The sequence below is a fragment of the Saimiri boliviensis genome, chromosome 14, assembly GCF_048565385.1.
Source record: "Saimiri boliviensis isolate mSaiBol1 chromosome 14, mSaiBol1.pri, whole genome shotgun sequence".
In the NCBI taxonomy this organism is placed as follows: Eukaryota; Metazoa; Chordata; class Mammalia; order Primates; family Cebidae; genus Saimiri; species Saimiri boliviensis.
The window spans coordinates 68208183-68220299 of record NC_133462.1 but is presented as its reverse complement, the minus strand read 5'-3'; the positions used below and the strand labels follow the sequence as shown (position 1 = coordinate 68220299).

General features: G+C 35.4%; 1 protein-coding gene across 16 annotated transcripts in view; it reads left to right on the top strand.

Moving 5' to 3' along the window:
• The window catches only part of ESRRG (estrogen related receptor gamma), a 644467-nt gene extending 632682 nt beyond the window's left edge, over nt 1–11785 (top strand). For all 16 annotated transcript variants that reach the window (XM_074385196.1, XM_010340941.3, XM_074385195.1 and 13 more), the window contains one exon: nt 7874–11785. In XM_074385196.1, the coding sequence (XP_074241297.1) occupies nt 7874–8118 (245 nt within the window). In that variant the 3' untranslated portion in view covers nt 8119–11785. The remainder of the gene's footprint in view (nt 1–7873) is intronic.
• Nucleotides 11786–12117: the final 332 nt, after the last annotated feature.

Sequence of the window (12117 nt, the reverse complement as noted above, 5' to 3'; positions counted from 1 at the left end):
GTGTGTGTGTGTGTGTGTGTGTGTATGTATGTAAAGTAAAACTGGGCCTTAGCCAGTTTTACAAAATTTTGACAGTTTGTTGATTTGATGTTCTAGAGATAGTTTTAGCTGCTAGTCAAAGGAGTATCCTTTTTCAGAATCTTTCTATAGACATTTCCTTTTTAAAGCTTCTTCTAGGGGCTCTCTTGATTCCCACAACATACCTGTGCAGTAGATGTGTCCAATATATATATTTACAGGTATGTGAAGAAAGCTGATAATCATGCATGGCTATTATGAGGCAGAAGGTGGGACCTTCTGTCCTTTGCTATCAGTAAGCTATTTCTATTCCACAAATAATTATATACATGTTTTTAAAAGGATTAATGTAGAAGATTTTACCCATTACAATTTCATATCTGGGAGCCTAAATTAGTATTTTCAATTTGATTATTTCCTGCCCACTTCCTTTATCTTGCCACCTTCTTAGCATTAGAGGACTATAAAACTACCCAGAAAAGTGACAACGGAATTGGACATGAAATGTTCACCAAGAAATTGTAACATTTTATGAGAAATGAATATATGTAAGCTTTGTGTGGCAGGTAGAACTTTGTTCCTAATTTTTACCCAGAACAAACCATAAGTAATACTATTAGGTAAATAAATAAATAAACCTTCCATCTCCTACTTTACTTTTCTTTGATTTTTACTCAAGTTTGCCTTCATTGGGTTATTTTATTTAGAATAATATATTTTGGAAGTGAGCTCTAAAAAATTTAATACAACCCTTAAATTTTAAACATATTACAGTATTGTAATTTTTAGGTAAAAAAAAAATAAAAGCTGGCTCTTAAGTGTTTCATGTTCAATGATTGCTCCATCTTGGCATGGTATAGGAAATATTTTCTGCAAATAGCTTTGGCCTTCCAATATTTACCTGGGTAAATACTTGGGTACTGTGTGTTTATTACCTGGGCAATAAGCACATAAAATACTCTGCAGTTGCTTATTTCCAGGGAATGATTATAGCATAACATTATTTTCATCTATATATTTAAATATAATGAGCTCTCTGTTACAAAAGGTCATTAGCAGGGTGCAGATCATCTATGATGTTGCAGAATGTTGAACTATTCACCACCCAAATGGATATCAACATTCACTTACCCAATACACTGTAATTTTCTTTATGACTTGTAGCAAAATGAGTTAGAAAGCCCCTGGACAAGTGTTTGGAAAGAAAGAAAAGATTTGGGTGGGGTGGGGGTGGAGAGAGGGAGGGAGGGAGGGAGGGGGAGGGGGGGGGAGAGAGAGAGAGAGAGAGAGAGAGAGAGAGAGAGAGAGAGAGAGAGAGTGAGTGTGTGCTTTGAGTAATTATAGAAAAATAGAAAAGACCTATTGGGTAAATCCCATTTTGCAAAGTAAACATAACAAAATTAACAGTAATTTGGGATTTGTAAGGAAATGCTGAAGGAAAGAAACTACAAGCACGACCATGGCGGTTTTCTGTGGTTCAATATTTTATATAAATACAGTCAGAGTGATTTGTGTGGCTGATGTAAATGTTAAAGAAAGCTAGCTTTATAGCCGCAGCAGGAAAGGAGGAAAACAGGCCTTCTAAAAAAAAAAAAAAAAAACAAAAACAAAAAAAAAAAAACTAAAGGTATCTTAATGGAGAGCTGTGAAATTGAAAGTTCTATTATTGTCACCATGGTGAAGCAGAAAAATCAGAATTATTATTACTGTTTTCAATATTAAAATCATAAGATTTCTGGGTTGGAACAAACCTAGACATTTTTTTTTATTCAGCTCCCTATTCAATATCTGAAAAGCTTCCTTGATATTTCTGCTACCTGTTTCTACAGCCTCCACAGAATTCTGCTTGATTCGTTACTTTCTAGAAGAGATCATTCCATCAGAAATTTCTTTTTATCTATCTCACCATTTTAATGCAAAAGAAAACACCAAAAAAAATTTATACAGAAATATAGACCTCAATGAGCGTATGAGTTTCTTATGCTGCATTAACAAATGACCATAACTTGATGGCTTTAAATGACACATATTTATTCCTACAGTTCTGGATGTCAAAAGTCAATCAGTTTCAGTAGGCATAAGACAATGTATGAACAGGGTTTCCCTCCCTCTGGAGACTCTTGGGAAACATCTGTTTCCAGGTCTTTTCCAGCTCCAAGGCCGGAAGTCCATGGCTCAGGGCACCTTCCTCCATATTTAAAGACAGGAGTATAGTATTTTACCTCAGTGGTGACATTGCCACCTTCTTCCTTTGCTTCCAAGGACACTTTTGTTTTCATTGAGGGTCCATCTGAATAATCTAGGATAATTTCCCTTGCCAGGATCCTTAACTTAATCACATCTACAAAGTTCATTTTGCCATAGCAGGTGACATTCACAGGTACTAGAGATTAGGACCTGAATATCATCTTCATGGCCATTTTCCAGCCTACCACAATGAGTATATAGGCAAGATCAAGAATAAAACTTGCAACATAACCCTGGAAAGTCCTTCAGATGTCTTGTTCCTATCTCAGCCCTTTCCCTTCCCACAAAAGTAATCACTACCTTACCCTGGAGTTTTATAGTCCTCACTTCCTTTTACTATAGTTTTTTTAAATAAATGTGTATATTTAGTTACGACACTTTAGTCTTGCTCATTTACTCATAAAAAATTAGGGAAGCATTTTTAAGTCTATACTCTGAAGTTCCTCCTTCATTTTATTTTTCTTACAATTTATTAGTTGGAGATGGCAGGGCATTTGACCTACAGGGTTTTCCACTGTCTGGATTTTGAAGATTGCATAGACTTGGAGAAGTTCATTATGTTTTTTCTGCCCTTTGCATTTTGTGCAAAATGGCAGCTGGATCCGCAGACTTAATCTGACTCAGGTTCTAGTCCTATGGCACCTGTAAGTGATGTGTTGTTCACAAGATCCACCTTGTTTGGCTTTGTCTCTTTTTGTGATGTTACCAACTGTCAACATTCATTACCTAAATTAATCAATCACTGGGAGTTGAAAAATAGTGATTTGTAATTTTGTCTTTTTTTTTTCCTCTTTTCATTCAGCAGGTGGGATATGTATAAAATAATGCTTTCTCTTATCTCTTATTTGGCTATCAGTGATACAATTTGTTTAGGAAAAGTAGTATAAATGCTTTATTATTTCTCTTTATTTGCTAGCTTTCTCAGTGAATAATTGGTGTCCTATTTAAAAAAAACTATTATAAACATGTGTATTCAAACATGTTTAATGGATTTCAATCAATTGCAATTATAATCCTTTTGGAAAATCAAATTGTCCCATTTTTGTCAGTGGGAACCTCTTCGGGTTGGTTTCTGAAATCTTTTTTAATAACCTAATAGTTGGAGATAATACCCTTTCTATTTGGTGTGACAAAATTTTCCATGTTCATTTTAAATATTCACTGACTGAAGCCTAGAATCAGATTACAGCCTGGGCACTTGAAGTACCTTCCAGGGTTGGCCCTTCTTCCCAGGCCAACATCAGCTGTCTACATAAGTACAGAGCTGGGGATGCAGACACATAGACATCATTGTGGCACTGTGTGTGTGTGTGGGGGGGATGTATGTATATTTTGGGAATACCTTGTCACCTAGCTTTTCTGTAGATGTCCCTGAGTTTTTAGTTTTGCCATCTAGTTGCTCTGCTTTTTTTAATGTGAACATTTGGAGAGGTTAAAAAAATTCACATGCTGGGGCCTGTAGGGAGGTGAGGGGTCCTAGGGGAGGGATAGCATTAGGAGAAATACCTAATGTAGATGATGGGTTGATGGGTGCAGCAAACCACCATGGTACACGTATGCCTATGTAACAAACCTGCACATTCTGCACATGTATCCCAGAACTTGAAATATAATAAAAAAAATTCTACTATCTATGTTAACTTAGAGTCAATTTGCAATGGCAATCAACCAGTCTTCCTCAGTACCCAGCCAACCGCTACCTGAAGAACCACTCTGTTAGATGCCATGTATATTGCATATGGAAATTCAAAGATACAAATTCTTTCATAGAAATAGACCTTTTCCCAATTCTCTATTCTTTCCATCACATTCTGTTTAATTCATTCAGTGACTGGAGAGAGTCCCATTCATCCTTCCCTTACAACCCATCTTTATGTAGGCAGTTTACAAACAAAATCAAGTCCTGTGTTTCACAGAAAAGTTTACATTGACGGTTTACGTTATATACTAGGCTTGACTCTGAATATACTGTGTCTGTATCTAATATTCAATTCCATACTCAAAATGAGATTTGGCACCGTTGAGAAAGTATTGCCAAGAATGGTCTGAAAGTCCTCAAGAAAGTTCCCAAGTAGGACTTAGGTATTTTGGAGTAGCTACGCCTGTGGTCCCAGTGATTAATATTTTTTATTATAGAGAAGGGCAGTATTTTATTCTAGGGAGGATATAGAAATAAAATTTTCTTTTCCAGTGGCTCTAAGCCTTACTAAATTTGCAGCTGTAAGGATGATGATATTTAGCTATCTTTTTAAAGTAAATGATCTGAACTAGACACATTTCTTTAGGATCCCTTCCACAGAGTAAAATATTGGATGTTATGATAAGGTTCTATTTTATTATTAGGTGTTGAGACTTAATATATAGGCCATTACATATGTTGCCTGTATGTACTCAGAATAAAAATACATATATCACTTATTAAGCACCTATTTCAGGTGAATGTGGCCTCATTTTACCTCCCCAAACCCTAGAAGACAGGTGGCACTGGTAATACATGTCAGTCTCAGGTTTAAATTCAGTCATATACACTCTGGTCATCTTTTGAAATCTTGATTCCTTTATAATAGTATTTGTTTGTCTTCTTGTCTAATGCAGTAGTTCTCAATCCTGGCTTGGCAGTAGAACCACCTAGAGTTTTAGCAATGCTGATACCCTAGTTCTGTTCTCTGACTTACTACACTTGGAGCCAGTATCCAACTTTTTTAAGACCTCATCCAGTGTTTCTAATATGTAGCCTAATCCTGTCTAGTTAGTTCATAAACTCATGATTTCTATTAAGGTTAGCTGGTTCCCATTAGCACAAACACTAGGACTATTTCCTTTAAAGCCTAGTTAAAAAGAAACTAGCATGAACAGTGAAAACTAAATAATGACATACATTAATACCAGTTCCATTGAACCTGGCATCAACATGTAAATTTAACCAAAAGAACAAAACAGAGATTAAAACCACAGATCCCGAACTTGAACTAGGATCCCTAATGGAGATTAATATTTTCTTCAGCAGTCTGCCAGCTGAATCATTGTCTAATTAAATAGTTCAGATTTAGTGAGTTTGCATTTAAAGTATTAGCAGATCTGAGAATGGGTAAAGCTAAAATGAGTTAGAATCTTTTCTGCAAATGGGAAGTTAAATTATCATAGTAATTTGATTAAATCATTTTTAAATCTCTCATGCTAAATCACAGCCTTTAAAGAATAGTTTGAAGTCTTAATTGCTGTTTGTGAGCATATCTCTCTGCTATTTGTTCTCGCCTCATTTCCCGTGACATCCTATAATATATCTCCTGCTGGGCAAGAGTAGTGGGAAAGGCAAGACTAGGGGTAGGGCCAAGGTAACTGTGTAGCTGACTTCAAGCATTTAAAGATATGCCATGTAGGAAAAGGAAGTTTATCCTGTATTGTTCTTACTAGAACAGGACCACAGGCTAGAATTTGGAGACATATTTAGGAAAATTTTAAAAAGACAATAATTAGTTTTGCCTGTTGTCAAGGAGAATCTACACAATACACGCCTGGCAATGTCTTCATTAGGAATGTTATAAAGATGGCTGATGAAGATGGGAGTTTGAATGGGATGTGTTTAGAGAACAGTTCATCTCATTTTTTAAGGGAATGAATGTTTAGTGTTCTGTATTCTAGCAGCATGATTGATTTGAAGAATCCTGAATTTAAACCTGAGTCTGACACACATTACCAGTGCCACCTGTCTTCCAGGGTTTGGGGAGGTAAAATGAGGCCATGTTCACCTGAAATAGGTGCTAAATAACTGGTAAATGTATTATTTTTATTCTCGTGTGTTTTTGGTCTAGTTGGAAAATAGTTATTTCAAGGTTGACTTTTCACTGCAGTGTGTAATTCCCATTTTCTCCTTCCATCTATCCCTGTTTTCCTAGAGAGAGCTAATCATTAGACTCCGGATAAGTGGGGAAAGTCTGACTCATCTCTGTTCCTTTATGCACAAGGTCCTTATTGCAGTCTTTTGTCTACCTAAAGACTCACCACAGTGTTTCCCCTTGCCCCCCATTTTTCCTTCAGATAGCAATAAAATGCAAAAATAGAGTATCAGAGCATGTTGCCATCATCTCTATGACTGTTTTTTTCTGTCCCTAACTTTACCAACTCTTAGACAACTTTAGAAATTATGTTTGTTTGTTTCTAAGAGCACTGTAGGAGGTGGATGAGATTGCCATGCTGAGAGGAACCAGACTGGAGAGAAGCTGGATAGAAACAATCCACAGGGAAAGGCCAGGCGTATGTTGGGGAGTAACTTGAGTCCTGCTCCAGGGCACCACTATCAACACTATTTCCCACTTGGAAAAATTCCTTCTTTTTTGCTCTGCCAGGCAGAAATTGAGTGTTGAGCAATAAGCAACTTTATTCCAGATTACTCAAAATTTTTTTAAGGAGTTGTCATTAAACTACCTATTGTTAATAGTGGTCAGTTCACCAATGATGTGGTGCAATGATTCAAAATGCCAATGTAAAGGAAAAAGAGAACACTAAATAAAATACAAATAAATTTTAAAAATATGTTCCTAGTTATATCCATCTATGTTTTAATTACTTTGCCATATTTCTTGTTATATGTTTAGCCACTTGATTTTAAATTACATTCCCTCTTTTTGTTCATGTGATCTATGTTTGAATTGTATGAAAGATTAGGCTAACTACATATATCTTAGAGCTCAGCATTCTCAGAGAACTAGAATTATTAAACATGAAGAATCCCCCAAAGACTCCATTATGTGTAATTAACAGATAAACTGTCATCAGAATCAATAAAACGTGCTAAATGATTCAAACTTGTATATAATTAAGTGTCTGCTTTAGAGCTGGAGCTGTAACTTTTATTTTTTCCCCACATCTCACATTTCTCACAAGAATAATTGTGGCAACCTTGTTAACCCTTCCTTTGCTTGATTGAATTAGATTTTCAAATTTGTCATTTAAGGGCAACGTTCACCTTTACAAATGTGAAAAATATTTCAGAACTCAGTGATCTGAAGCTACCATTTGTTTTTAATCAGGGAAGCAGACCATGTCAGGATGCTTTAATGAACTGATACTAGAACACTAAATATCTTAAAAGGATAAATAATTTATTGTGATTTCTGTATAGCGCTAGATTCCATGTCTTCACATGGAGTTCTTAGGATCTTAGTCGTCAACTTTTTTCTCCTTTTTGGGAAATGTTGGCTTTTTGCAAGCAATATCAGAATTTTAAGCAGCCTTCCCCTACACAGCACTAAGAATAATACTTTTAATAGATGGCCTTCCATGGTTGTTTGTTGAGTGAATGAAATATACCTGGATGAGGCAATGAATAAAATAGTCAAGATTATAATATGTTAGAAGAAAGCCCTCTCTTGCTCAGCCTGAGGAGGAAAAATACACAGTTTAAATAATTGATCTTTTCTAATAATTCCCATCTTCCAAGTGAGCGTTTGAAATGATGTAAGGACATGTAGAAACAGATTGTAGCAATGTGAGACTCTGAAAAGATCAGTTTCAAACTTAGAAGTTCAAAAATAACTAATTTTATAACTCTAGTCTATATAGGTATGTGATCAATATGATGACTTATATCTTTTGCTTCATTGCACAGACTCCATGCACATAGAAGACGTTGAAGCCGTTCAAAAGCTTCAGGATGTCTTACATGAGGCGCTACAGGATTACGAAGCTGGCCAGCACATGGAAGACCCTCGTCGAGCTGGCAAGATGCTGATGACACTACCACTCCTGAGGCAGACCTCTACCAAGGCCGTGCAGCATTTCTACAACATCAAACTCGAAGGCAAAGTCCCCATGCACAAACTTTTTTTGGAAATGCTGGAGGCCAAGGTCTGACTAAAAGCTCCCTGGGCCTTCCCATCCTGCACGTTGAAAAAGGGAAAATAAACCCGAGAGTGATGTCGAAGAAACTTAGAGTTTAGTTAACAACATCAAAAAATCAACAGACTGCACTGATAATTTAGCAGCAAGACTATGAAGCAGCTTTCAGATTCCTCCGTAGCTTCCTGATGAGTTTCTTTCTACTTTCCTCTATCATCTTCTTTTCTCTTGCTTCCCACATTTCTCTTCCTCTCTGTTCTTTCTCTTTCTTCTTTCCCCCTCCATTATTTCTTGGCTTCTTTCATTCCTAGTTCCCATCTCCTTTATTTTCTTTTCATCCGCCTGCCTGCCTGCCTTTTTTTTCTTTGCCTACTCTCTTCCCTCTCTTTCCTCATCCTTCCCCTTTGTTCTAAATTTTAAATAGCTTTAGTTGTAAAAAAAAAAACTCCCTCCTTCCTTTTCCTTTTCCCTTTCTTTTCCTTTCTTCCTGGCCTTCTTTCTATTCTTTCTTTTTCTTCCTTCTGCTGCTGAACTTTTAAAAGAGGTCTCTAACTGAAGAGAGATGGAAGCCAGCCCTGCCAAAGGATGGAGATCCATAATATGGATGCCAGTGAACTTATTGTGAACCATACTGTCCCCAATGACTAAGGAATCAAAGAGAGAGAACCAACGTACCTAAAAGTACAGTGCAACATATACGAATGGACTGAGTGCAGTATTAGATTTCATGGGAGCAGCCTCTAATTAGACAACTTAAGCAATGTTGCATCGGCTGCTTCTTATCATTGCTTTTCCATCTAGATCAGTTACAGCCATTTGATTCCTTAATTGTTTTTTCAAGTCTTCCAGGTATTTGTTAGTTTAGCTACTATGTAACTTTTTCAGGGAATAGTTTAAGCTTTATTCATTCATGCAATACTAAAGAGAAATAAGAATACTGCAATTTTGTGCTGGCTTTGAACAATTATGAACAATAATGAAGGACAAATGAATCCTGAAGGAAGATTTTTAAAAATGTTTTGTTTCTTCTTACAAATGGAGATTTTTTTGTACCAGCTTTACCACTTTTCAGCCATTTATTAATATGGGAATTTAACTTACTCAAGCAATAGTTGAAGGGAAGGTGCATATTATCACGGATGCAATTTATGTTGTGTGCCAGTCTGGTCCCAAACATCAATTTCTTAACATGAGCTCCAGTTTACCTAAATGTTCACTGACACAAAGGATTAGATTACACCTACAGTGACTCTGAGTAGTCACATATATAAGCACTGCACATGGGATATAGATCTGTAGAATTATCAGGAGTGCACCTCTCTACCTGGGAGGTACAGTTGCCATATGATTTCTAGCTGCCACGGTGGTTAGGAATGAGATACTGCCTGTTTGCAAAGTTACAGACCTTGTCTCAGAAGGAGCTGTGAGCCAGTATTCATTTAAGAGGCAATAAGGCAAATGCCAGAATTTAAAAAAAAAAAAAATCATCAAAGACAGCAAATGCCTGACCAAATTCTAAAATCTAATCCATATAAGTTTATTCATTTAGGAATGTTTGTTTAAATTAATCTGCAGTTTTTACCAAGAGTTAAGCCAATATATGTGCTTTTCAACCAGTATTGCCACAGCATGAAAGTCAGTCAGGTTCCAGACTGTTAAGAGGTGTAATCTAATGAAGAAATCAATTAGATGCCCCGAAATCTACAGTCGCTGAATAACCAATAAACAGTAACCTCCATCAAATGCTATACCAATGGACCAGTGTTAGTAGCTGCTCCCTGTACTATGTGAACAGTCTTATTCTATGTACACAGATGTAATTAAAATTGTAATCCTAACAAACAAAAGAAATGTAGTTCAGCTTTTCAATGTTTCATGTTTGCTGTGCTTTTCTGAATTTTATGTTGCATTCAAAGACTGTTGTCTTGTTCTTGTGGTGTTTGGATTCTTGTGGTGTGTGCTTTTAGACACAGGGTAGAATTAGAGACAATATTGGATGTACAATTCCTCAGGAGACTACAGTAGTATATTCTATTCCTTACCAGTAATAAGGTTCTTCCTAATAATAATTAAGAGATTGAAACTCCAAACAAGTATTCATTATGAACAGATACACATCAAAATCATAATATTTTCAAAACAAGGAATAATTTCTCTAATGGTTTATTATAGAATACCAATGTATAGCTTAGAAATAAAACTTTGAATATTTCAAGAATATAGATAAGTCTAATTTTTAAATGCTGTATATATGGCTTTCACTCAATCATCTCTCAGATGTTGTTATTAACTCGCTCTGTGTTGTTGCAAAACTTTTTGGTGCAGATTCGTTTCCAAAACTATTGCTACTTTGTGTGCTTTAAACAAAATACCTTGGGTTGATGAAACATTAACCCAGCGCTAGGAATACTGTGTATCTATCATTAGCTATATGGGACTATATTGTAGATTGTGGTTTCTCAGTAGAGAAGTGACTGTAGTGTGATTCTAGATAAATCATCATTAGCAATTCATTCAGATGGTCAATAACTTGAAATTTATAGCTGTGATAGGAGTTCAGAAATTGGCACATCCCTTTAAAAATAACAACAGAAAATACAACTCCTGGGAAAAAAGGTGCTGATTCTATAAGATTATTTATATATGTAAGTGTTTAAAAAGATTATTTTCCGGAAAGTTTGTGCAGGGTTTAAGTTGCTACTATTCAACTACACTATATATAAATAAAATATATACAATATATACATTATTTTCACTGTATCACATTAAAGTACTTGGGCTTCAGAAGTCAGAGCCAACCAACTGAAAACATGAGATGGAGATGTGTTCAAAAAACGAGATACAATTTTTTAAGTTTTCAGTTTAAGTAACTCTCAGCATTGCAAAAGACTAAGTATCTCACAAATAGGAAATAAAACTAAAACGTAGATTTAAAAGAACTGCACGGGCTTTAGGGTAAATGCTCATCTTAAACCTCACTAGAGAGAAGTCTTTTCAAGTTTCAAGCAAGACCATTTACTTAATGTGACGTTTTGGAAAGTTATAAAGGTGTATGTTTTAGCCATATGATTTTAATTTTAATTTTGCTTCTTTTAGGTTCGTTCTTATTTAAAGCAATATGATTGTGTGACTCCTTGTAGTTACACTTGTGTTTCAATCAGATCAGATTGTTGTATTTATTCCACTATTTTGCATTTAAATGATAACATAAAAGATATAAAAAATTTAAAACTGCTATTTTTCTTATAGAAGAGAAAATGGGTGTTGGTGATTGTATTTTAATTATTTAAGCGTCTCTGTTTACCTGCCTAGGAAAACATTTTATGGCAGTCTTATGTGCAAAGATCGTAAAAGGACAAAAAAATTAAACTGCTTATAATAATCCAGGAGTTGCATTATAGCCAGTAGTAAAAATAATAATAATAAAACCATGTCTATAGCTGTAGATGGGCTTCACATCTGTAAAGCAATCAATTGTATATTTTTGTGATGTGTACCATACTGTGTGCTCCAGCAAATGTCCATTTGTGTAAATGTATTTATTTTATATTGTATATATTGTTAAATGCAAAAAGGAGATATGATTCTGTAACTCCAATCAGTTCAGATGTGTAACTCAAATTATTATGCCTTTCAGGATGATGGTAGAGCAATATTAAACAAGCTTCCACTTTTGACTGCTCTTTTGTATTGTGTTTCTTTTTTCCCCCCACTAAGGAACCAAATCAATAAACACTGCCCTTTGTTGCTTCCATTCAAAGAGTATCTACGAATACCTTTTCCCTAAAAATAAAGTCGCAGTTTAAATAAGTGCTATATAAAGGCTTGTCAGAATGAATTCTAGGGTGCCAAGAGACATTTTGCATATTTAAGAGTATGCAAAGTGTCTCATGGCACATTAGAATTCATTCTGACAAGCCTTTATATAGCTCTTATTTAATCTTAAAGCATCTCCACATCATCCTGCATTACTCAAAATCATCGCTTCTATGTCAATGTCATAACAGAAAACTC